The sequence below is a fragment of the Calidris pugnax genome, unplaced genomic scaffold, assembly GCF_001431845.1.
Source record: "Calidris pugnax isolate Ruff unplaced genomic scaffold, ASM143184v1 scaffold27, whole genome shotgun sequence".
NCBI lineage: Eukaryota > Metazoa > Chordata > Aves > Charadriiformes > Scolopacidae > Calidris > Calidris pugnax.
In genome coordinates, this window is record NW_015090893.1 from 12,878,008 (window position 1) to 12,904,344 (window position 26,337).

Sequence of the window (26,337 nt, forward strand, 5' to 3'; positions counted from 1 at the left end):
CTTTGGCTCAAAAGGAGGAAAGAGCAATCAAGCAGACATCTCCTACAGCCCAGCCGCTTGACAGCCCCCCAGCTCTGGGCAGGAGCCCCCCAGTGCATCACACTGCTCTACTTCGTGTTCTTCTTCCCTTGCCAGGAAAAACTGCTGAGAGGAAATCTTCTCTGGCCAAAAGCTGCCTTTCCTTCTCTCTGGACTCCCTCATGCTCTCCAGCCATCCTTCTGGCCAAGACCAAGAGCTCTCTCCACATCCCCATGACTCTTAGTCATCTCTAGCACAGTCAGCCATGCTCTCATCTCTTGGCCTCGAGACCTTGTCTTGCTGGTACCTCTCTAATTTCTTGCTTTGGAGAAGCCCATTCCCCTCCTGTTTGAGGGGCACTCCTCTGCCTGGCACCTTTGCATTGCAGGTGCAGATTCAACAGCCCCCTCTGCACAGACATTTTGGAAAAGCCCATCTCCTAGTGGCCACTTTTCACAGCTGATGTCTCCGTCACCTCCCTGCTGATGGGGCTGCAGCTGGGTGCAGCTAAGGCAGAGCCCTATGGCTGACCCCACGCAGGACCTTCCTCCCCTGTGTTCACCTGCCCTGTCAGGTGGTGGTCATAACTTTTCACCCTACAGCTACTATGAACTACCATGAACTGCAGTGTGAGGTTGTTCAGAGGCAGAGCAGAGAGCAAGAGGTGCCCTGTGTCTGACTTGACCTGCTAACATCTTGCTGACTTGAGTGTTCCTGGGAGAGCAGTTTTGCTGCAAGTGTACCCTCACCCCCTGTTTTGGTAAATTCCAGGGGAGGGTTAACGAAGTGCCTAATTACTGCTCCCAGGTGCCTGCCAGGTTGTTAATTAGAAATCAGCTTCAAAAAGCCTCCCCACCAACAAGGCAGGAGTGGGTGGGATGGGATCCTGGGGTGGTGAAGTGTCCTTGTTTGAGCACTGTGGCTGCCTGGTGGTGATAGGGTTGCTGTGAGCACTAGGGTTGGAATTACTGGGGGAGGAGAGAGGGGGGTGTCCCTGTGTGTCCCCCAGCCCAGCTGGGGACAAGGAAGGGTCTACAGGCTGGACTCCAACAAGGGGAGGGCAATGAAATAGAGCCTACAGCTGGTTGGGCTCAACCCTACCTCTGCATGGTGCTGGAATAGACTTGAGGGTGACCCTGTGTGGCCACAGGACACATCTCTGCACCTGGGATCATGCTTTTGGCTAAACCAAAATAATTTGTCATCTTCACAGGCCTATTCCCACCTGGGAGCTGCCCTAGGCTGTGTCACCTTTGTAAAACTGTTGTGAGGGAGTCAGCCGTGTTCCTGTGTGGTTCCTCAGGACCTGAAGCCAGCAAGAGCCACTGGGCTGGATGGTAAAACATGTCCCACTGAAGTGGGTCCCAGCCTGGCTCTCTGTGTCCCTAAGCAAGTGAGCAGCAGTCCCTGGGGGCTTGGGTGGCAGTAGCCAAGACAGATTAGGGTTGTCTTCAACCTTGGCATGGTGTGCTGGCCCCTGCCAGGTCTGGGGTTGAAGTCCTCTCTGAGCAGGAGGATGGCCCTATGTTGGGGAATGTGTGACAAACCCACCTCTGGCAAGGGGGTTTGTCACCAGTGACGTCTCAAAGCGTCGTGCTTTTTTTTTTTTTCCACGTTTCAAAAATAAACAACAAAAAAAGGGAATTTCTTAACTTGTGGTCAACTCAGAAAGGAGAAGCTCCTGCCAAGGGAGCGCTGGGGACGGTGCCCACGAGGAGAGGCGCCCGCTGCTCGCGAGGATCCTTCAGCTGTGTCCCTGTTCCACGCTGGAGACACCGCAGTCCCTGGGGACATGGGTCCTGCTCTCCTCCTGCTGCTCACTGCAGCTGGCATCTGGCATGGTAGGTCCACTGGGCCCCTCAAACCCCTCTGGTGTCTCCATGTTACTCTGGGGCAGGTTTGGGATTCGGGGAGGGTTTCCTGAGTGTTGGCTGTGAGTGCTTCATCCCTCCTCAGGTGAGGAAGGGTGACAGCCTTGGTGGGGATGGGGCAATGTTGAAGTTGGACTAATGGGCACTTGGCTCCTGGTGGCGGAGGGTGAAGCCGGGCTCCCAATCTTGTCTGCAAAAAGCCTGCCATGGGCTGGGATGGTCCCTGCTTCTGGAGGCTGCTTCATGAGGCAGCCACAGCTGCTGTGGGCAGATTTGAGGAGCCTCGGAACGGGCAGGGAGCAGGCAAGAGCTGCAATGTCTGCTCTATTGGAACAGGCTGCCCATGGAAATGGTTGAGTTGCCATCCCTGGAGGTATTTAAAAGACATGTAGACATAGAGCTGAGGGCATGGTTTAGTGGTAACTTGGCAGTGTTAGGTTAACAGTTGGATTTGATGATCGTAAAGGTCTCTTCCAACCAAAATGATTCTATTCTATGGAACAGCAGGGAAGAGACACCAGCTTGGCTTTTAATGCAGACTTGGCTGTAGCAGCTTCCTGAAGACCATCCAGAACTGGCTGTGATTACAGAGGGAGGACAGTGGTGGAAAGAGAGTCTGTTGCTAGTCTGTGTTGGCTCTGGAGCCATCTGTGCTGAGGGCTTGCTTTTGGCTGCCTGCAACACTGCCAGGATAAGGCCAAGGGGTATGGAATGGTGCACGTAGCGTAGGAAGAGCCTCAGCAGTGGGGAGATAGGAAAGGGAAACTTCTCACTGTTTGGGGCTGGGTGGGGGTTAGGAGTATGGAGGGGTTCAGCAGAAAGTGTGTCCTGAGGGAAACCATCTCTAAAATAACCCTTTGCCCAAATGGGGCAAGAGCTGGAGATGCTTGGCGTTCAGGTGACAGAGTCAGGCAAGTCGGCTGCATGGGCATCTTCTGATGCACCTTGTAACTGGCTGGAAATGTCTGAGGACTGCTGTTTTCCGGTGGCGCTGGCATACAAAACAGGGCTGGAGAGCCAGGTGTTAGACCTTGTGATAGAAACAGAACTTGGGAAGCCAAGGAGGGAAAGGTGAATATGCCTGGTTTTTGAGGTCTGTGGGGATGGCCAAGAGGCAATAAGCCATCAACCTCAAGAAAGAGTCACTAAGCCTGTTTTGAGGTTTGCAACCAACCAACCAGACAGAAAATGGTATTACTAATCTCACGTCTTAAATGCTGGCAGCCTCTCAGATCTTGTGTGACACGTTCCTTTATTATCCTTTTGAGTTTGCTCCCCATACAATGAGACTATTGTTGGAAGCACCCCCTGGAAGGGGGCAATCCGGTGGGGAAAGCTTTCATCAGGGAGGCAGTGTATCCTTCCTGAGTCCCTGCAGTTTTCAGCCTAGGAAGCTTTCATCCTTCTTGTTGTTGTCCTACAGGGTGTTTCACTTCAAGTCACATCTCTGACATGCTGAGCAGGCTTTTTCCAGGTCTGCTGTGCTGAGAAGTGGGTTGTGAAGGCTGCAGGGGTTTTAATTTCTTACGTTTTTTTTTTAAGATAGTAGGGACTAGGCAGGTCTGATGTAGATTTGTGAGATATCATAATGGTATCTGTCAGGATCTTTCTGGAGGTTCCTTGAGGGACTGGGCAACATGGGTCACTAGCTGTGACATCCTAGGGTGTTAGGCACACATTTGTCTGAGTACCACCACTGCTGGCCGTCTGCAGCATACCAAGGATGTCCAAAGCAATGGCCTCAAACTGGAGCCAGAGCCCGACATCCTTCTCCCACCTCTTGATTGCAAGTGCATCTTCTGAGAGTACCCAAGGCTGATGTGGAATGACCATTGTGATCTGGGCTTTTGCTGGAGGAGTGTCAGGGGCTCAAATCCCAGCTTCAGATCAAGCAGAGGAGAGATCTGAAATCTGATGAGCTCACATAGGTGTTCTTGGCCATCTTGAGAGGATTTCCTAGGATTCCTTTTGTTTTCTTGTGAATTAATTTAAATGCCTGAAGTAGAAGCCCAAGCAGAGATGTAGTGAGCGCCCTTTTTCCCCTGATACTGTAGATGACTCTGGGGAAGACGTTGCCAGAAACCAAGCTTTTTCTTGCCATCACTGAGGAGGGAGCAAGGGGAGCTCAGGCCTGGTATGGGTTTCTCCCAGGGAAAGACCTTAGCCTAGATATCCCCCAGGACAAAATCATGGTCTGATAACTGGCTTCTGTGGTAAGGTGCTTGAGCCTCTCTGTCTTAGCAGCCCTCACTTCTCCCTCACCATTTCCAAACCCTAAGCAGAGGAAAGCAATGTTTTGGCTGGCATGGGAGAGGCAGGAACAGTCTGCAGCTGTAACTAGAGGTCATGGTTACACAACCCAAGTGTGGTAAAACCTTTGGCCAGCAGTTACTGGCAATGCTGCGGAAGCTGCTGGAGAGCAGCAGGGAGACATCCTTGGGCTTCGTGCAAGATTGCACACTGGTCAGCAGGGAGAAAGCCTCCCCCAGCAGCCCTGCTTCCCCATTCTGGAAAGGGACCTGCTTGGTCTGACTCATCCCTCAGCACATGCAAAGGAGTGAACACTTGGGTGGCCTTCACCTGGCGTATCCTGCATTCAGTGTGGTGGTTGTGACATTGACAGGAGTCTCCAGTGATAGCCTGGAGGCTTCTGGCTTCCTCACTGTTATGGGGGGCACTTAGCCTGAGCCTCTTCTGGCCGTAGCATGTCAGTAGTAACTGAAGATCGATGACAACCAGGATGGAGAATGACATGACTCTTGGGTTTTTTTCTTGTCCAACTGCTGCGGCCAAACCAAGAAGCAGTTACAAGATGGTCTTTCCCTGAGGCAGTTTGAATGCAGCTCTGAGTCAGAGCTTGGCTCCCCCATCAAATGTTGAAGTCCTGGATGTGGAGGGACAGTTAAAGAGGAGAGCAGGTCAGGGGAAAAAGCATCCAGTGACAGACTTAAAGCAACAGAAATATGTCAAGTCCTGCTAGAAAATAAAGCTTAGCAAAAAGGGAAGAATGTTGTACTTCAGATATGTGGAAAATGTGGCTTTGTAGAGGATTCTGGGATATGTTTTTCTCCACTCCAGGAATAAATGAGGCTTTTCCTGTTTCCACAGAAAGATAAAAGCATCACACACACACACACACACAAACCACCAAAAAACAGGGAGATAAAATGTCAAATATTCCATGCTCCGAAGCTCCCTGTCTTCTGCTTCTTCCCTCAGGGCCAGTGAGTTTGATCCGGGCCTTGTTTGGGTTTCCCCTGGACAACTGCAATCACAATGTTCTCATGGTCATGCACCAACAATGTTCTCCAGGGCCTTGAGTCTCACATTCCCAACCCTGTGTTACATGAAGGGATGCATCATCCCGAGACTGCTTAGATGAGGCTTTTGGGGCTCTATGGATGGGCTCTGGTGTCACAGCCCTGAGCACAGGACGCATCTCATGTACCTCAGACACTAATCCCCTTTCCCCTGAAGGATATCCAAGTGCAGCTGGACTTACAGTGCCATTATATGGTGTCTTGCCCTCTCCCATTTCCTGATGATTGGGGCTTTTATGTTCATTTTGATGACAAGTCTTCCAACTAAAGAGCTCCTGCGAGCTCAGAGCAGTCTGTTGCAGGAGTTTGAGGCATCACAAGACCAAACTCAGCCCCTTTTTTTCTGCTGCCACCACTCCAGAGCAGCACTGCCTGCAGTGACCTCCTCAACAAGCAATGAATTGACAAATTGGGCAGCTACTTTTCTGCTTGCTCTAATTTGAACCTTAGTGTGTGTCCCTTTAAGACGTGAGGATGGGTTAGACACCAGGAAGGAAAGCAGAAGTGGGAGAATAGCCCTAGATAGGGGCCGGAGGGGGGGTACAGAGCCCCCCGAGCACAGATAGCCATTTGCAATGTGTTTCCTGTCCTCCCCGAAGGTCTGGCGTGGGGGTGGCAGTACCACTTCTTCCCCAGCCCCACGGCACTGATTCATTTCTCACTTCCCCCCTACCCTAAATATAGGTGGTGACTCAAAGAACTCGCTGACGGGGCAAAACAGGGAAAAAATATTTCCCTCTGACACCAAGGGCTGGAGTGGGACCCTGGTTCCCCTTTATTCAGCCAGCAGAGAAGCCATCCTTGAGTAGAGATGGCATCAGAAGTCCAGTTGGGTTGGATTGCCAGTGTCAGTGTGGCCTGGTGTGATGTCCACACAGCTGCAGCTACAGGCTTTCATGAGCCATTTAGCTTTTACTGTGCCTCAGTTCCCCACCCCCAAATACAAATAATGATGCTAACTCACTTCATAATGCTTTCGTGGTATCTGTGAGGAAAATGCAGTTTGAATCTATGATCAGGGATAAGTAGGTGTCCTTCAAAATCTACCACCCAGCCACCAAAAAGCCAATCTTCCCAACAGGCATACACTGACCTCCTGCTCTGCAGAAGCTCTCCAGGTCTGTTCTAGCTCATCGCAGCACCAATGCAACAAAGAAAACCTTGAGAAAATGGGCTTAAACTTCACCAAGTGGTGTTACGGGCTTCACACAATAGCTCCAGCTCTGCCACAAATGCAAAACTGTTGCAAAGAGGCGAAACCCAACAGGAATAATCTCCAAGTTAGCATCTGACCTAATCAGCTCCAGATGATTGAGGTTTTTTCCCCGTCCCAATGCCCTAAGTGTTCATATGTGGGGTTTCCCCTCTCCCCTGAAATTCATGCCTTGGAGTATCAGGTCATATGGGTCTGGTGGGATGGAGAATGGCCAGAGTGATGCAAGCCAAAAAGCCAGTTTGAATCCCGAGCCCATCCTGGTGCTGAGCTATTCCATCAGTGTGAACATCATCCTCAGCAGTGCGAACTCCAACAGAGCATCATTACGGATCGTTTCTGCATCCTCACTCTTTCTCTTTTTCCTCCGTAGGCTCGGGATCCCCAGTGATCAGCCCTGACCTCCCTGCTGTGGTTGTCAACACGGGTGATCCAGTCACCTTGCACTGCTCAGGAGACTCAGAAGTGGAATGGGAGGGCCGAAAGGATACATTCAGCAACCACACCAGCAGCACACTCAGTATTCCCAAGGCCACTTACAGGGATACAGGCACCTACAAGTGTGCTTATGTCAACAGCAGCGACAAGGGCATTGCAACTGTGCATCTGTTTGTGAGAGGTAACCGTGTTTCCTTCCTTCCTCCCACATATGCTGGCAGAACAGCCTCCCCATTACAAAGATCCTCTATATGGTTGTGTTTGGGGGAGCAGTGCAGGCTTCTGCTGGGGAAGGGGCTCACCCACAACCACGTGATCCTCCATACAACAGGGCCTGTGGCTAAAGCACTGGTATAGAGTACAGAGCATCTACGCTTCATGGGTATCTGTGAATGACCTGGACCTCTCCCTCCATTTACCTTGGCTTCCCTTCCTGAAAAAACAAGGATGAAAGTCCATTTGGTGTTGTAATGAGCAGTGAGATCTAGGAATCTGAGAACTATATTGTCAGTACCCCAGATAAGGGAAAATCATGTGAATCACATCCTCACAATGTGACCTGAACCCCAAATATCCTTTTACCCCAGAAGGTATGTTGTGGTAAGCTCCACCACTTGAGTTCACCCTTTCCCTTGTACCAGAGAGCCTCTCCTGGACAGGGAAGCTGGAGGTCAGGTAAATAAAACTACCACCATGGGGAAAAGTTCAATTAGAGGTAAGCGTGCTTCTCAGGCTCTCTCTTGCCTGTGTGCAGTCGTGAGTTGACTGCTGTGCTCTCCTCAAATGCCTTAGCTGGAATTGGGCTTGTCGTGCGAGTTTTTGGAGGCTGAGTCAGGCAGGCGTTGAGCAGGGCTGCCCCAGCATCGAACTCCCACTGGGCAGCAGTGCTGGAGACTTGCTTTTACTGGAATGTGTTTCTCAGCTTCAATGCATTTTCTGGTCCCGTTCTCTGACCTTCCCTGTTTCCTCCACAGATCCCAATAACGTGTGGTACGTCCCAAATTTCCGGACCTTCGTGATCAAAGGTGGTAGTGCTGAGTTCCCCTGTCTCATCACGGCCCCCGAGTACGGATCCAGGGTGACTCTGATAAGGGATGACGCCTCTCCTCTCTCACCCGAGACCAGCTATTCTTTCAGTACTGAGAGAGGAATAACACTCTACAATGTGCAAAGCAAGCAGAAGGGCTATTACCGATGCCAAGCGGTGATAAATGGAAAAACGGAGAAGTCATCCAAAATAAGACTGATTGTGGAAGAAGGTAAAGGATTGGGGTTTCTGCTGTCTGCAGGGAGACAGCAATAGCTAAGCTGGCCACAGTAGATAGTTAAGGAAGACCTCCTCACCAGTGGTAGGAAAGACCTTCTGAACCTGCAATCTTTAAAGGGTATTTGATGGAGGCAAAATTCTACCAGCTTCTTGAAAATTGGCTCCTTCGGGTGGGTGTCCAGGGGTTCAGCAGTGTTCAAATGTTTGCAGGCACTATCACAGAATAGAGAAAAAAGTCTGCCTGTCTCCCTGATGTTCTGCAAGTCCTCAGGCCCTGATGCTCAGGACGTAACCATGGCAGGAGGTTCGCTTTCAACTCACAGTGCTGACTGCTGTGCTCTCCCCAACCTTAGACATGGAGATATGCACAAAAAGGAGTGATGATCCCTAGGGAAGGAGAAGGCCAGGGCTAAAGAAGCTGAAGAGGGTGGAAAGGAGAAGGTAGCCAGGCCCTGGGGAGTCTCCAGAGCACACGGGGTCACTGGATCATCTGACGTTGAATCTTTCCCTCCTTGCCTTTGTGTAGCACTGGAGAAGCCTGTGTCAGTGATGATGGACCCTGTAGACCACGTACGAATCGTGGGTGAACGTTTCGAAGTCACTTGCAGAGTAACTGCTCCTTCCCACAAGTATGACATCAGATGGGTGACAGCAGCAAAGAGCGTAAGTTGTGCAGCTTCAAGGGGGTACAGGGCTTTCCTGGAAACTGGGAGACACAAGGCAGTAAGAACTACCCAGACCCAAGTCACCTGCAGCAAAACCTTGAACTGCCCAACCAAAGCAGCTATTCAGACAAGCTGTAGAAATCCCAATATGGCCATCCTTTCCTTGAGATGATACAGGGTTAAGAAATGTCTGCCTGTTGTCAGAATCTTGCTGCAAGAGAGAATGAAAACATGTTTCAGCTGAGTTCATTGAACAGGAGCCACAGCACCTACTAAGGCAACGTTTTTCCACCCAGCCTTGCCTGGGCTTCTAAAGCAGCAAAAATGTTTAGGACAGACAGTTCCCCAGAGAAAAGATAAGGGTGAAGAAAGGGAATGCATTTCAAAATCTCTGTTGTCCTGACTCTCAACTGCTAGATGGTGAGATTAGGTTTGCTGGCAGTCCTTATTATACCTGATGTCTTTATTAAGGAGTTGAAATGATATACAAGATATGTGAGGATCACACAATGTAAAGCTGACTTGCAGTAGAAGGCTGACAATAGCTATAACCCTAACAGCCATGGAATACCTGCCCTGAATACTTAGGTTTAATATGTCTCTTGGTCTCCCCACAGATGGCTTTCTATGTCAGGGGCTCTATAACAAAGTTCAGTAGCGCAGAACAAGAGGGAGTGGGTATTTGTTTGTCATAAATATTCAGTTCCATCTTCTGCCCTTCCAAGAAAATGCCTGATGTTCCCTCCAGGTCAGGAGCGATAAAAAGCGTAGCTATGAAAATGAGAACTACTTCATCAGTGACATCCTGTCCATTCCAGCGGTGACCATGGAAGACAGTGGGAAATACACTTGTGTAGCTAACAACTCAGCAGGAGTCAGGAATGCCTCCACAACACTTCAGGTAGTAGGTGAGTGCTTCCCCAAGAGACCAGGAAGGCGTGGGCTGAATCACACCTAGCCTTGAGTACTTGCTGCTGCTACCTCCATCTTGTTCCTAGTTTTGTTGTTGGAAATATCATTCTTGCTGGTGCCTGAAGGCTCACATGAGAACTGTGGAGCTGCCAGGAAAGGAACCGGTGTTCCTTTCTCATCTTGAGGGGTAGCAGAACACATTTTGGATTCTGGATGAAGAATTGGAAAGCTCTTCCCAGTTTTCCGTGTGTTTAAAAACAGCTTTAAAACAAAGTATCTCAACAGGTCCCATGGACTTGTGTACCTTCAGGTTCCTCAGATGGTCTCAAACCCGATCTGCTCCTGCAGTGTGCAGTTCCTTGTTCTCCCAGTCCCTGTCTTTGCCTTCTGCGACTTGGGCGGTGCCACTAGATGCATCTCAAGATGGAAAATTCATCCTCACAGCTTGCAGGCTGGGGTTTGCTGGTGACCTAAAGCCGCTGCATACCATGGCTCAGAAAGAGGGCTTAGTCTGAGTCATTTCCAAGTGAGAAGCTAGTTTAGCTAAGGGGCCTGTCTTTTTGGATGGTCAGGAGATACAGTTTTAGCCTCATCACTTATTTTGATACAGCATGTAAAATACAGCATGTAAAACCTCTTTCCCCATAAGAGTTCACTAAGATATTCAAGATCTCCTCAGGCCGAGAGTAGTCCAAGCTGCCATGAGAAAGAAGCAACTTAAAAGTACTCCTTTGGCAATATAACCTGTGTAATGCCTCATTCCCTCCTGCAGTCTCCCAGCTGCCTTTTCCAATAATGGTCCAGTTATGAAGTTGGTATAAGCATGTTTGAGGTCTCTGGACATGCCTGGTGATGGTCATGCTCTCCTCCATCCTGCAGAGAGAGGTTACGTGTTCCTGACCCCAGTGCAAGCCACCAGCCAGGAGGTTGCTTTGGGAGAGAGTCTGAACCTGCAGGTCAACATTGAGGCTTACCCAAAACTTCTCTACTGGGGCTGGGAGCACACGAACCCCTTGAAGAACTCTGGGAGTACCACATTCAAGGGCCAAATGATGTTTGGAAACAACTGGTATGTCTTGTCTCTCTCCTACGCTGTCTATGTTGTGTTTCCAACAATGCTTTCCTGGTGAGACAGGCAGAGCCCATGCTACTGGCTCACAGAAAACTCTGGTTTTAAAGAGGGGAACTATTCTGCCTTTCTGTCTTCTCTTTCCTGTATTATTAGCAAACCACAGTGATCAGGTCAAGGAGGACACCACCTCTGTCAAACTTGTCAGCCTTCTCTTTAGAAAACCTTGTGGAAATCGCTATCACAAGTCATTATTCAAGTTTGCACTCTTCTTGCAAGAAGAAATTGCAGGGGTGTGTGAACAGTAAAAAAAATGAATTCCCTCAGTGCTCCTCAGACCTGTCCCATTCTCTGCTGTCTGGAGAGTGTATGTACCGAGTGGCATTGTATGTCCCATGTCAAGAGAAGCCAGGAATATTGTTGTATGGATAAGACCTAATGGAGGGCACAGCCCCACTCTTCCGAAGACTACAGCCAACTGAGGCTGAAAGGAGACTGAAAGAAAGAGAATCATTCAGTTTGGTGGGGAGTTTTGGCAATTCCCCTTTCGTTTTCTTAGAAACCCAAAATAATCCACAAGAGGAACTGTGCCACTCAGTAAGCATGATGGTTTTAGGGCAAATTCTTTCTTGCATTGGGGTCTGAGAAATGGGTTTGGGGGCAGAGGGCACCCGGCACTAGGGACCATGACTTGATGGGCTACGAAATGGGAGGAATTCTGTCAAAGGCAGGAGGACCAGCATCCTCTGGCCCTTCAAAGGCAACGATTTAGATGTTCGACTCTCCTTTCTTTCTGAACTTTCACCCACCTGTAGCCTTTCAGAAGCGCAAATGGTCTTTCTTCTACATAAAATCAGACCCTCCCTGCTTCTCCTGAAGAAGCAAGTAGCAGATTCCACTCATGGGCTGGGATTAGTTCCGGGAAGTGCTCACCTGCTCCTGGGCTCAGGAAGCAGCTGCATCTCACTGAGCGAAGACTGTGAGTGCTTGAGTTGCCTCAGCACAGCTTTCTTCATGGTGTTTACTCTCTCTGTGTGAGCAGGTATAACAACACACTCTTCCTGAACCGCCTGCAGGAAGAAGAGGGAGGTCTCTATACATTTTATGCCTTCAACAATGAGACCAATGCATCAGTTACCTTCAGCATCTCTATGAAATGTAAGTGCTTGGTGTTGCCCGTTCTTTCATCCTGCTTGCCCTGGGGCTGCTGCCCAGCTGGCAGCAAGTAGGGTTGGGGTATCAGGGTGATTCCAGCCCCATCCCCACAGGACACACAGCCAGACTGCATCTGGGACCCAGCTCAAACCTATGCATAGCACAGAGTTTCCTGGTGTTTTATTGTTGCACACATGGAAAGTAAATCAGAGCACAGGGAACGTGCTCTTCCTCTGATCCCAGCATTCACCGTTTATCTTGCCTTCCCCAACAGCTCCTCCGAGGGTCTGCAAAATCAAGGTGCCAGCCAATGACTCCAGCATCCTTCAATGCATGGCCATTGGCTACCCTGCTCCACGCATTGAGTGGTACCACTGCCCCATTCACTCCGACAGGTAAGTGCCTAGGAGACTGAGCACCTCCAAGGTGTGCACTTGCCCTTGCTCTGCTGGCATTTGCCAAGCAGCACCATGTGGGCTTGCTTACAGGCAGCAGAGCCTGTTCAGTAACAGCAATGGGAATGTTGCCCTGCTAAAAAAAGAGGCTGAGCAGCACCACGTGGGCTTGCTTACAGGCAACGCAGCAGAGCCTGTTCAGTAACAGCAATGGGAATGTTGCCCTGCTAAAAAAAGAGGCTCTTGAAGACTGCCTGAGGAGAGGAGGTAGGCACTATTCCTAAAGTCTTGAGCTTGAAGCCTTCAGCCACCTGTGATTCATATTCCCCCAAGGCTTTTCTGAGGAACGTGTGAGTCCCTTGGAGAAATGCCTAGTGTAGGTTGCTGTAGAGCTACGTCCTAGTCCTCTTTCTGGGACCTCCACAGGTCTGAGGCTCCACAGGTTTACTGAGTTATGGTGTGATGGTAGGCAACTGTAGCTGCCTGGGCAGGGGTAGTTGTGTCTCAGTACCAGCCCCATTCAAGGAGGGAACTGCTGCCGCAGCTGTAGCCATATAAAGGCAATTAAGGCTCTGTCTATACAGGGCTTTGATGTTCAGGGAGAGGTCTTTTAACCAGGCAGTGAGTAATTTGTCTCATAGAACTGCAGCCTTAATTCCCAGTGTCTCCTCTCTAGTCTCATACAGGCATCAATTCCCTTATGAGCAACTGTGCTGCAGAGGAATGCTCATTCTCTCTCCTCGGTGTCTCTGCAGATACAACGAGAACTATAGGTTGCTGCTGAATGACTCCAGTCCCCAGGTGGTGAACACGTTGCCCTTCCGAGAGGTGGAGGTGGAGAGCGTGGTCCCGTTCCAGGAGCTGGGTGCCAATTTCACCTTCTGCTGCGTGGCCATTAACAGAGAAGGGAATGCTTCTGACATGTTTCACTCACTCACCATCACGGCTGGTCCTAGTCCTCTTTCTGGGACCTCCACAGGTCTGAGGCTCCACAGGTTTACTGAGTTATGGTGTGATGGTAGGCAACTGTAGCTGCCTGGGCAGGGGTAGTTGTGTCTCAGTACCAGCCCCATTCAAGGAGGGAACTGCTGCCGCAGCTGTAGCCATATAAAGGCAATTAAGGCTCTGTCTATACAGGGCTTTGATGTTCAGGGAGAGGTCTTTTAACCAGGCAGTGAGTAATTTGTCTCATAGAACTGCAGCCTTAATTCCCAGTGTCTCCTCTCTAGTCTCATACAGGCATCAATTCCCTTATGAGCAACTGTGCTGCAGAGGAATGCTCATTCTCTCTCCTCGGTGTCTCTGCAGATACAACGAGAACTATAGGTTGCTGCTGAATGACTCCAGTCCCCAGGTGGTGAACACGTTGCCCTTCCGAGAGGTGGAGGTGGAGAGCGTGGTCCCGTTCCAGGAGCTGGGTGCCAATTTCACCTTCTGCTGCGTGGCCATTAACAGAGAAGGGAATGCTTCTGACATGTTTCACTCACTCACCATCACCAGTAAGATACAAACTGGTAGCTTGGCAGAGTGAGGGAGAACCTGGGAGTTTTAGGGGGAGAGGGGCATCTTCATATATCTCTACTGTCTATATGTCTCCTTAGGGATACTTATATCCCCACTGTCTTGCAAGAGAGGTGAAATAGATTCCACAAGCCCTCTGTCTTGACAGAAGGTGGGAGGCTTTGATATTTGTTAGTCCTAGGAGCCATGTGGGAATTTCTGGCTGAGCTGTGCCATGGACACCTTATAACCACAGGACCTAGCTTCAGGGCACAGAGAGCCATTGCTCAGCTCACTGGAGTCCAGGGGTTGCATCTCTTGATGGGCCTCTTCTTGCTGTGCAGATCTTGGTCCCCAGTCAGTCTGACCTGCACCTGGTGCTGTTTGTGTGGAAATTGGGGTGCACAGTGGGGAACACTTGCAGTCTTGAGTTTGGGATCAAGAACTTCGCTCAGTTCCCAGCAGCTCTTTTGGGTGTCTCCGAGGCCAGCGCTGGGTTGTGTTGTATATAGGGGAACCCTAAGTGGACAGCTGGGCAAAATGCTGTTTATTTTGCATGGGATTGGGATTGAAGAGGGATGGGAGATAGGATTGAAACAGGAGTATTTTACTCATCACTGGTTGCTTTTTTTCTTCTTTTCCAGGAAGCATCATGGCACCCCCAAACAAACTCTTCAGCCCCATTCTCTCCACCTGCATAGGCACATCAGTCCTGCTGCTGCTCCTCCTCCTCTTCCTCCTCTACAAGTACAACCAGGTCAGATTCCCTGTTGTGTGGCAAGGGCTGCAGGGCCTGCCCAGCCCCAGGGACCTCCCTGGCTCTGCTGGCAGCCACAGGCAGGGAGCATTCACCTTGGAGGTACCAGGCAAGCTGCCTCCCTCTTCTCCTCTGCCCTCCCAACTCCCCCCAGGAGTTTCCTGCTGCAGGACAAGGCTTATGCACCAAACCCAGTGTGTTAACACCACTCCCATTCTGCTTAGTCTTGTAGCCAGAGGTCAATGTGGATAAGTCTTGGTGCCAGACAAAGGTGTTCACTCTGTGCTGTCAGCTGGAGTGAATTAAGGAGGAAAAAAAAAAAAGTGGTTTGCAACTTGCATCAACTTTTTATTCTTCTCCCTGCTTTATAAAAAGCTGTCGTTATGGGGAAACAGGATGATGTTAGAAGGCGTTTGTCTCCAGGAAGTCTTGGTCACTATTTTTATATAAGAACTTGCCCCGTTTTCTCTTCAAGGCTCATTTTAAGCATTTGGATTCTTTCTCAGTTGTTTCCGTAAACTGTTCCAATCAATAGCCACCTCTGCTACATCAGTGGGTGAAAATCTCCTGGTTTTCAGCTCTCCCTTTTGGCACTCTTCCTTTGACAGCCCATCAAGGCTGCAAATTTTGCAGCAAAATTCTGATGCTGGTTGTGGGAAGATCCAGTAGAGCCCTCTCCCAAATGAGCACGTAGAGCTTTACAGGCAGAGCTGTCTTTGGCCAGTAGTCCAGGGACAGAGGGAGAGGTGGGTGGGTGTGTAAGCACAGCTCTGAAGAAACAGCTTTTAGGAAGGCCTTGCAAACCCAAGAGAAAGCAGTACCTGTTTATAAATAATTTTATCTGTCTCAGCCATGGGCTTCCTGAGCCCTGGTTGATTCCTGCAGTGCTCGGTGAGCATCAGAGCAGAAAGCAGCAGTGCTCACCCTCTGGGAATGGGCAACAGCAAATAACCTGAGTGCAGGTGACAATTGTTTGTGAGGGACCTCCACCAGAAACTGCTGCTTGGAGCATCCTGCCTGGGCCAACTTTCAGCAGCCTGCATGGGCATGGATGTTCAAATCTCAGGCAAAGGAAAAAGAAGCAGTGTTGGGGAGAAAACAAATGGATACTTTCCATCAAAACTGCATATCTGTTTGTCTCAGTTTTGGTCACTCATGCCTGTGCTAACCCAGCTTTGAACATCCACCCACATGCCACATTTCTTCTCTGCAACTACCCAGGGGAAGTGGTGAGGAGAACACTTCAGCACACACCTCCCAGTCGCTGGGGCATGATGTGATTCATCACAGCCATGGCCACTCCACCCATGCTTCCCTGGGTCTGTCTCGGTGGACCTGAGACCACCTTTGCCACTCTGGGCTGTGGGTCCTCTCCTGTCTCCTTGTCCAGGAGGAAAGGCTGCACACAGTATTCTCATGCCAAGCTGTTTCACTGCCTGTCAGTCTTGGTGGATCTGAGACCACCTTTGCTGCTGTGGGGTGCGAGTCCTCTCCTTGTCCAGGAGGAAAGGCCACACGCAGTATTCTCATGCCAAGCTGTTTCACTGCCTTTCTCTGTATTTGTGCCTCCAGCTGGGCTCCTGAGCCCTCCCAGTGTGAATGACAACACCCAGCACAAGCTGGCAACTGCTTCTGCCCATGGGCTCCAGCACTGCTTCTCTCTGTCCTTGCTGGTTACTTCTGCCACGAGATTCGTGGAAAAGAGAAGAAATTCTTACTTCTCTTTCCCTTGTAAGGAAAGCGGGGCTGGGCCAGCTCCACCTTTCTGCTGTGCTCAGCAACCCAGGGTACCAAGGAAGGAGACAGAGAGGGGACATCTCCCTCCAGCACCAGCTGGGCACTGTCAGCCACTGGTCTGGTGGGACATGCTGGCTCTCCCAAATGAGGGCAACGGCCAGGAGGCAAGAAAGAGGCAAGAGAGCCTCCCTCAGTCATGTGTTATGTCTTGGGGGGACTTTGTAGCAGCAAAGGGACCAGGCTGTCCAGACAAAGCCTCTCTCACTCAGTCCAGCTTCAAAGCAAGGAATATTTGATGGGCTGAAACTGAAGTATTCTCTCCATGCCCGCAGTGTGAGAGCTAGAGTGCACGTGGAGACGGGGGAACCCTCAGGGCTCGAGGAACACTGAATAATTGGTGTCTCTCCCTTACAGAAACCCAAGTACCAGGTGCGGTGGAAGATCATTGAGGCCTGTGAAGGGAATAACTACATCTTTATTGATCCCACTCAGCTGCCATACAATGAAAAATGGGAATTTCCCAGGAATAACCTCCAGTTTGGTAAGAAACCTTCCTTGCCACTTGCCTGGTGGTGTGCAGCTCGCCACAGAGCTGAAATGTTCCAAGGGACAGAGCCAAAGCAAATGGGCAACATCCAAAGCTGCATCCAGACATTAAAGCAACATCCTTAACCAGGCCTTGCTGCCCTCTTCCACACAGGGTGGCAAATGTTAGGGTCCAACCTCCCTCTGGCCCTACATTGCTCCAAGGAAGGTTGAGAGGACCATGTCCCTCCTCTTGCATCTGGGGTCATTCATAATACATAAAGCTGGTGAGCCCACATTTGGACGTGGCCTCTTTCATACCATCTTTGCTTACAGTAGAGTTCCCCTCGGATGTTAACCAGCTCCTGACTAAGGGATGTGTCATCTTGTCTGAGCTCAGCAGGAATCTCCACCCACCATACATCCTCCTCAAGGCTGCGTGCAGGACAACTGTTCAATCTCTTTTTATAAAGCATCTTATAAGCACTTTTTTTTTTTCTTTTTTTTTTTTTCCCTCTGCAGGAAAAACTCTTGGAGCAGGAGCCTTTGGAAAAGTGGTAGAAGCCACTGCTTTTGGGCTGGGCAAAGAAGATTCGGTCCTCAAAGTGGCTGTGAAGATGCTAAAATGTAAGCCCAGAGCAACTTGCAGAGGCTGAAATCCCCCAAGCTCACTTAGGCAGGACATAGTGTGTGTTCACCACACATGTTGGTGCTCCCAGGCTGCAAATTCTACTTTCTAGATGTTTCTGTGATGAGTACTGGGCACTGGAGTCATGTAATTTTTGGGGACACATGTGGCCAGAGGCACAGAGGACAGTTTCCTCTCTGAATGTATCTCCTCTTTTAGTTCCATCTCCCTGACTGCACCTCTTTCTGTCCTCCCCCATCATCTCTTCATTGTCCCTCCCTCCTTCACACAGCTCTTCTCCTCTTGTCTTACAGCATCGGCAGACACAGATGAGCAGGAGGCTCTCATGTCTGAGCTGAAGATCATGAGTCACTTGGGACACCACGAGAACATTGTGAATCTGCTGGGAGCATGTACCCATGGAGGTAGGATCCCACAGCCTTGCTTCCCCCATGGACCCCTCCCCATGGCCTTCTCCTCTGAGACTGTTACCCCCTCCTCAGTCTCACAACGGAGACAGCTGATGAGCTTGGTGGTCTTTTTGAACCTATAACTTTACAAGGGCTTGTGGACTGGCCGTTTCCAGTTATGCTTATGTGCAGTATGGGTTCTGCTGCCCTTCCCAGGGAAAGCAGTCCTCAGGACAGGTCACAGCAGCATCGCTTCTTAATGAACCCTTTCTGCCTCTCTCCAAGGCCCAATCCTTGTCATCACCGAGTACTGTCGCTACGGAGATCTGCTGAATTTCTTGAGGAAGAAGGCTGAATCCATAATTATTCAGGATTCGGCTCTGGACACCTCTTTAGACAGCGCTGCTGACTACAAAAATGTGGATGTAGAGAAGAAATACATCCGCAGGTAAGAGCAGAGTTCTGATGGGCACAGGGCTGAGCAATGCAGGGCCTGGGGACTTGCTGGGAGAAGCCTGAGAGGGCTCTGCTGGGGCAAGATCAAGGCCAAGGGTCTGGGGACTTGCAGAAATACGAGGTTGTAAAAGCCACTGGGGATGTGTGTGTTTAGACTTGGTTACAGTGCCAAGTTTTCCAGTCTTTGCAAGCAATTGTTGAACATCCCTCAACAACAATAAATCCAGGTTTCAATCTGGTCTGTCCCCCTGCAATCTGGAACCAGAACTTTTCAGCTTCCTGCACTTTTGGTTGTGTGGGTTTTGTAGGACAAGAGGCTGAGCACTCCCCACCAGCCAAGGGCAATCCCTTGATAAAAGGGGAGCAGTGCTTGGACCCCCTCATATCGCAGGGCACCTAGGTCCCCTTTCTGAATCAGCCTCAGCATTGACTTTTCCTTTGCCCTGAAGCCTCTAGCTAAGCCACTTCTTGCAGGCAGGGATGTGTTTTCTTCTCTGGGTGGATGTGTAGAAGGGCAGAAGGTACTTCTGGAGGGTTGCTAACAGCCTGCCTCCATCTCTGTTTCTTCTGAATCAGTGACAGTGGCTTTTCAAGCCAAGGTTTGGAAACATATGTTGAAATGAGGCCTGTGTCATCATCATCATCTTCAGCATCATCAGATTCCGCGCAAGCCAGGGGTGAGTTACAGGCTCATTTCTGTGTATTCATGACTCTTTTATTCTGGCCATCCCATCTGGTTTATCCCCAGGGAACCAGGTTACAGCACAGCTTGTGTTACTCACCAGGTTTGCAGCAACTCTGAAACTTTGCTTTGAATTTTAGGGAAAAGCTCAGAGGAAGAGGATGAAATCAGGGAGGACCTCCGTCCCCTCAATCTCTCTGACCTGCTACAGTTCTCCAGCCAGGTGGCCCAGGGCATGGCATTCCTTGCATCAAAAAACGTGAGTGCCAAGAGGACAACTGCCCCCAGCACCCTAACTGGGAAACGCTGGTCCAGCCAGCAGGCACCATCCATCCTGGGTCCATGAGGCTCAGGATGGTTTTGGATGGGGTTTTTGGATTCCAGCAAGTGAGCTGCTGCTGGAAATGGGCCGCTCCACTCCATTTATTGGGTTCAGACACACCTGGCCATGGTGTCTGGTGTCCCCTTCAGAGCTTTTGTCTCCCACTGGCTCTGGGCAGGGCAGTGTTATTGGGGGGGAACCCAGGGCTGTGCATCGTGCTGGTCTCAAAGTTTTCTCCTCAGCTTTTACACGAGGTCAGGAACTTTGAGGCGAAGCTTTCTCGCCTTGGCAGCTTCCCCACTGCCCCAGGGACAAGGAACTGAAAGTGGCCATTGAGTTTGAGCTGTCTGCCAGAGCTGGCTCACTTCGAGCATCGGAGAGTAACCAGCCGTGTGACTGTTCCAGAGATGAGGGCACTGTGTCAACAGCCCCTGGCTCCGAGCCTCCTCCCCTGGGGAGGACAATGGCCCCACGAGTGATTAAAGGACGTGGCATGAAATGTCACAACATCTTAGCGCCGCAAATGAAGCAGTTGAAAGAGAGCCCATGCTCCTTCTACACAATGCAGTGCCTCTCACAGGGGCTTTTCAAGCAGTACGGGCTCCCCTTGTCCCCCCCATAAGCGGTGTTGTGGTGACAGGCCTGGGCTGTAGGACACTAGCTGGGACCACTGGGGGACACTGGCTGGGTCTCAGTTGCTCTGTCTTCTCCCCAGTGCATCCACCGTGACTTAGCAGCCAGGAATGTGCTCGTATCAGATGGAAGGGTCGCCAAGATCTGCGACTTCGGCCTGGCCCGGGATATCATGAATGACTCAAACTATGTCGTGAAAGGCAATGTAAGTCACTGAAACGGGGACAAGAGGAGGTACCAAGGGGAGGGTGCAGCTGGAGCACGTAGGACAGGGTGTAGCGTAAGCTACCAGTCTGTCCCAGTCTGCAGGACCCTTTGCTCTTCCAGGCCCGCCTGCCGGTGAAATGGATGGCCCCCGAGAGCATCTTTGACTGCATTTACACAGTGCAGAGCGATGTGTGGTCCTACGGCATCCTCCTCTGGGAGATCTTCTCCCTTGGTAAGAAAGAAGCTTGCAAACCTTTCTTGTTTTCCACTGCTTACCACTGTCCTAACGCCTCTGCAGAAAAATTTCCGAGAAAGGAGAGTGGTTGACAAAAATCTAGGTTTTATCAGGGCTATAAAACACTACCTCACGCTTCCAGAGGGACCATTAAAAACAGTGGGTCCTGGATGATTCGCTGTAGCTCAGAACTCCCTCAGAACAAGCAGCACTGGCTCAGGCGATGCTCCAGGCTGCTGCTTCTCACCCCACAAGGTTGGAGCCTCAAAGCCTCTGATCTGAGAGCCACCTCTGCTCCTCTTACCACCACAGGTAAAAGTCCATACCCCGGCATGGTGGTGAACAGCAAGTTCTACAGCATGGTGAAGCAGGGATACCAGATGGCCAGGCCCGACTTTGCTCCCTTGAAAATGTAAGTTGGATGCACCAAGTTGCACATGATGGGTGTCAGGGTGGCTGGAGATGCTTTGTGGGGTCAGACAGGGACCTTGGTCACAGGTCTGCTTGCTTCTTCCAGATCTGTCTACCTTTCAGATCCATCTTGGATCCCACCAGGCTGATCCTTGCTTCTCTAGGAAAGCAAGATCTGGAGCGGTCAGTTATGATGCTCCATCCAGTATTTCTTCTGTTTATGGGCAGGAGATGGGGGAGCTCATGTTATATGTCTACAATCCTGAACTTGGTGGATTTTTCTTTGTTTCAGTCAACTACTTTTGACCCTAGGAGTTAGAGAAAACAAGCCAGAGTAGGTTACAGGAGAGGAATGAGCTTAAGCTTAAAGAAAAAAGTACTGGAGGCATAAAGCTACTTGTTGACAGAGAAGTTTTCTCTCTGCACTTCTGTGCTCACCTATCCCTGGAGCACTGCACATGCACCAACCACAGGTTTTATAGACAGGAAGACAAGTGCTGTGTGCCTGAAACACAAAGTGTTGCAGGGAAGAGCCTGCAGACCCTCCAGCAGCACCGTGCAACCACCCTGTCCCTGTTTTGGCCCTGCAGGTACAACATCATGCAGGCGTGCTGGAGCCTGGAGCCCACCCAGAGACCCACCTTCGACCAGATCGGCTGCTTCATTCAGCAAGAACTGGAGGTGCACAAGGAGCAGGTGAGGACCTTTGGAGAGGAAAATGGGGAAGGGGGACAAGCTTTCCCACTATGTGAACAATATTCCTGGTGATCTCTCTCTTTAACCAATGGGAGCAGTTTAGTGTTGGTGGAAAGCACCCAAAGGCATCCAGATTTCCCCTTTGCTGAAGGGTTAAGTCATGACCAAAGGACACAAAAATACAGCTGCTTTGCAGCAACCTCTATGGGTGGCTATAGGACTACCAGCACCACTAATTCCAACCCCTTCCCCTGGGTTTGGTGTGCAGCTGGACAAACGGCACCTGTCCTGCCAGCCAGCCATGCCCTGTTGGCACAGCAAAGGGCAGTGTCGAGCTGGCATCCCCAGCTGGTCATCTCTGCAGAAACCCATGTCCTACACCATGGGTTTCTGTACACCATGTCATAAGGAAGGGACTGAAACACCCTTGGGGTTGTTTTTGCTTTGAAGGACTACACCAACCTCCCCTCCGCCGCCGAGGAAGACAGCGGCTGCGACACCTCGGGCTGCTGCGAGGAGTCCTGCGAGCAGGAGGAGAGCGGCCAGCCCCTTCTCAAGAGCAACAACTATCAGTTCTGTTAAGCTGGTACCGTCGCCCCGGGGTGATCCCTGTCCTCCCAGCGCACGGTTCTGCTCTGCCCTGGGACACAGGCACCTTCTGCTTTGGCTCCCCTTGCTGGGCTTTCTGAAGTACGAGTGTTACTGACTCCCCCGACAAAAGGGTGGTGACCCAAAACCAAGACTCACCACGGGGTCCCCAAAGTCCTATCTCAAGCGTAGCATAGAGTTGTCAGGATGATAACACCCTCCCTCTCTGCAAGGTAGGGGTCCCCAAAGTCCTATCTCAAGCGTAGCATAGAGGTGTCAGGATGATAACACCCTCCCTCTCTGTAAGGTACAGAGAGGTCCCTGTCACCTGCCTCCCCACCCTTGTCAGGATGATAACACCCTCCCTCTCTGCAAGGTAGAGAGGTCCCTGTCACCTGCCTCCCCACCCCGAGGCTGGAGGCTGTTTGTGTTTTCTATATTTTTTTTTTAAATACAAGTTGCAGCCAAGTTAGACATTTCCAAAAGTCACTCACGTGACTGAACCCTTGCGTTTTATGAGCACGCCTTGAAATTTAAGTCCTGAAGCTGGAACTGCTGCACACACCAGTTTCTTGGTGGTCCTGCTCTCTTGTCTGTCTGGCTCTGGATGAGGCAGAGTGAGTGTGTAGATATAGGTAAAGCCTCTACTTAGCATTAAATATGCATTAACCTCTACCTTTCCTCATGCAATCTACCTCTCTGCAGCTGGTGCTTCTGCAGGGTTTGAGTGACGCGAGCCAAGGAGCCAACCCCAGGGTTATGTAGTGAAGCGAGCCAAGGAGCCAACCCCAGGGTTATGTGACCTTGTACCGCAGTAGCAGGACAGAGGGGCAGTGATTTCTCAGGTAAAACAGAGAGGTAACCAGTGCTCTTCTGAACACAAACCCAATCCAGGAAAGAATGGCAGCTTAAACAGATCTGGAAATGATCAAGATGACACATATCCTACAAACCTTCTGAAGTATTAAAGATGTAGCAATCACTGCCTTTGTCACGATTACAGATATGCTCTTGTACATATTTTCCTGGGCATATTTTAATAGTACCACTGAGGTAATTTCTTTTTTTTCCCCATAAGCTAGGGCCTAATGCCCTTCAACTTGTTTCTGATCTAGCTCTTGTTCAGGCTTACTACTGCCCCAGCCACCCGGTCCTGTGGAGCTCTAAGAAGCAGCTAATGGACCTTTGTAGCTTCACCAGCCTGGGTGGGGGGAGGATCTATATTCCAGGTACAAACACTGACAAGGGCTGAGACACAACCACTGCAGGGCAGGTGGCCTGAGCCACACGCTGTGGGCCACTTCTGATTCTGTTAAACCTGGTCTTATGCTAACACCAAGTGATTCGCTCCTCCTTACTAAATAACAAGCTAACCTATTTCTATCTGCCAGCATTATAAAGAATAAACTAAGATGTTTAACAGAACAAGTCTCTTCCGAGGGTTTAAGGACTGCTCTCGGAGGGGAAGGGATCCGAGCACGGGTGATGCACTGGCCCAGCCTCTCACACCCTGCAACTCTGCTCCAGTTCCCCAAACATCTCATTACCAGTTCTCAAAACCATTCCACCTTGTGTAATACAAAAAAAACAACTTAATAAAAGCAAGGTTTTAAAGCACTTTGCTCTGACTGGCCTGTCTGTAACTGGGAAAAATGAAGTAGTCACTATGTGAAGATATAACGGGGGGGTAATTGATGATGGGACATCTGACAACAGTCAGTGTCTGAGACAGCCGTGTGGCAGCACAATAATATTACCTGACACTCTGGTGAGATGGCCCAAGCAACATCTTGAGCTGCTCCTCTCCGAACACCTTGCTTTTGAGAACACCAGGCTTTTGCCCACCACATGGCAGTGCAGACTGGAATGGTGGTGTACATCCACCTGGTGTTTGTGCTCTGACTGCCATCTTCCAGGTCTTGTACACAAAAAAAACAACAAGTCACTCAGCCACAGTTTCACCCCAAAAATTGGAGATAATTTATTAAACTTTATCACTGACTGAAAAAAGTCACTAATGTCTCTTATAATAAGTTAATGTTCTTAACAGAAAAACCCCAAGCCATAATTACTGCATTTCTCAGACTTAATACATTTACTTTAACAGTACGGTACTCAGTAGGTTCCCCTTCACAGAAGGGAATTTTCAACCACACCACAAGCCTCTGAATCTTCCCCACTGCTCACTCAGACAAAATAAACTCCCTAGATGGCAACTTAGCAGTCTGGCATCCCCCTCCTCTCCTCTGCAGGTCACAGCTACCACCCATCCACCTTCATCACCAGCAACAGGGAGCTGGCAGGAGACAACACACTAGGACTGCAGCCCAAGGTGTTCTTCAGACATGCTGCAGGGGCAGAGGTCTTGGCCCCACTCCTCTCAAGGAGCAGATAAAGCAACCTGGATGAGGATGAGACTTCTCTGGCCCTGACACCTGACAGAGTGGTGAGATTGCACACGTGGATGCAGCTCCCCCCAGGGAGGAACACCCAGCCCTTAGACATTTCCAAAAGTCACTCACGTGACTGAACCCTTGTGTTTTATGAGCACGCCTTGAAATTTCAAGTCCTGAAGCTGGAACTGCTGCACACACCAGTTTCTTGGTGGTCCTGCTCTCTTGTCTGTCTGGCTCTGGATGAGGCAGAGCGAGTGTGTAGATATAGGTAAAGCCTCTACTTAGCATTAAATATGCATTAACCTCTACCTTTCCTCATGCAATCTACCTCTCTGCAGCTGGTGCTTCTGCAGGGGTTGAGTGAAGCGAGCCAAGGAGCCAACCCCAGGGTTATGTGACCTTGTACCGCAGTAGCAGGACAGAGGGGCAGTGATTTCTCAGGTAAAACAGAGAGGTAACCAGTGCTCTTCTGAACACAAACCCAATCCAGGAAAGAATGGCAGCTTAAACAGATCTGGAAATGATCAAGATGACACATATCCTACAAACCTTCTGAAGTATTAAAGATGTAGCAATCACTGCCTTTGTCACAATTACAGATATGCTCTTGTACATATTTTCCTGGGCATATTTTAATAGTACCACTGAGGTAATTTCTTTTTTTTCCCCATAAGCTAGGGCCTAATGCCCTTCAACTTGTTTCTGATCTAGCTCTTGTTCAGGCTTACTACTGCCCCAGCCACCCGGTCCTGTGGAGCTCTAAGAAGCAGCTAATGGACCTTTGTAGCTTCACCAGCCTGGGTGGGGGGAGGATCTATATTCCAGGTACAAACACTGACAAGGGCTGAGGCAAAGCACAGTGAGACACCACTGTAGGGCAGGTGGCCTGAGCCACACGCTGTGGGCCACTTCTGATTCTGTTAAACCTGGTCTTATGCTAACACCAAGTGATTCGCTCCTCCTTACTAAATAACAAGCTAACCTATTTCTATCTGCCAGCATTATAAAGAATAAACTAAGATGTTTAACAGAACAAGTCTCTTCCGAGGGTTTAAGGACTGCTCTCGGAGGGGAAGGGATCCGAGCACGGGTGATGCACTGGCCCAGCCTCTCACACCCTGCAACTCTGCTCCAGTTCCCCAAACATCTCATTACCAGTTCTCAAAACCATTCCACCTTGTGTAATACAAAAAAAACAACTTAATAAAAGCAAGGTTTTAAAGCACTTTGCTCTGACTGGCCTGTCTGTAACTGGGAAAAATGAAGTAGTCACTATGTGAAGATATAACGGGGGGGTAATTGATGATGGGACATCTGACAACAGTCAGTGTCTGAGACAGCCGTGTGGCAGCACAATAATATTACCTGACACTCTGGTGAGATGGCCCAAGCAACATCTTGAGCTGCTCCTCTCCGAACACCTTGCTTTTGAGAACACCAGGCTTTTGCCCACCACATGGCAGTGCAGACTGGAATGGTGGTGTACATCCACCTGGTGTTTGTGCTCTGACTGCCATCTTCCAGGTCTTGTACACAAAAAAAACAACAAGTCACTCAGCCACAGTTTCACCCCAAAAATTGGAGATAATTTATTAAACTTTATCACTGACTGAAAAAAGTCACTAATGTCTCTTATAATAAGTTAATGTTCTTAACAGAAAAACCCCAAGCCATAATTACTGCATTTCTCAGACTTAATACATTTACTTTAACAGTACGGTACTCAGTAGGTTCCCCTTCACAGAAGGGAATTTTCAACCACACCACAAGCCTCTGAATCTTCCCCACTGCTCACTCAGACAAAATAAACTCCCTAGATGGCAACTTAGC

At 49.9% G+C, this 26,337-nt stretch overlaps 1 protein-coding gene and 1 long non-coding RNA gene across 2 annotated transcripts; both read left to right on the forward strand.

Moving 5' to 3' along the window:
* Positions 1-1,683: 1,683 nt before the first annotated feature.
* Positions 1,684-22,789, forward strand: CSF1R (colony stimulating factor 1 receptor). Its single transcript, XM_014948227.1, has 22 exons — positions 1,684-1,860; positions 6,797-7,042; positions 7,836-8,120; positions 8,655-8,791; positions 9,542-9,701; positions 10,585-10,774; positions 11,817-11,932; positions 12,204-12,324; positions 13,633-13,823; positions 14,469-14,581; positions 16,733-16,859; positions 17,366-17,470; positions 17,786-17,896; positions 18,167-18,329; positions 18,914-19,014; positions 19,160-19,278; positions 20,057-20,179; positions 20,302-20,413; positions 20,729-20,828; positions 21,418-21,523; positions 21,974-22,344; positions 22,488-22,789. Exons 1-21 carry the CDS (start codon positions 1,812-1,814, stop codon positions 22,103-22,105), a joined length of 2,907 nt encoding a protein of 968 aa, XP_014803713.1. The 5' UTR covers positions 1,684-1,811; the 3' UTR covers positions 22,106-22,344; positions 22,488-22,789.
* Positions 22,790-22,880: 91 nt separating this feature from the next.
* LOC106891579 lies at positions 22,881-25,732 on the forward strand. The gene is made up of 2 exons (XR_001412724.1): positions 22,881-23,384; positions 25,389-25,732. It is a non-coding gene; the product is annotated as an uncharacterized LOC106891579 (long non-coding RNA).
* Positions 25,733-26,337: the final 605 nt, after the last annotated feature.

What these genes read in the sequence shown, in the direction of transcription:
- CSF1R (XM_014948227.1), top strand. Translation starts at nt 1,812, where the DNA reads ATGGGTCCTGCTCTCCTCCTGCTGCTCACTGCAGCTGGCATCTGGCAT. An exon ending in TGCAGCTGGCATCTGGCATG is followed by an intron (nt 1,861 to 6,796) that starts GTAGGTCCACTG and finishes TTTCCTCCGTAG; the next exon opens with GCTCGGGATCCCCAGTGATC. An exon ending in GAGAAGAAATACATCCGCAG is followed by an intron (nt 18,330 to 18,913) that starts GTAAGAGCAGAG and finishes CTTCTGAATCAG; the next exon opens with TGACAGTGGCTTTTCAAGCC.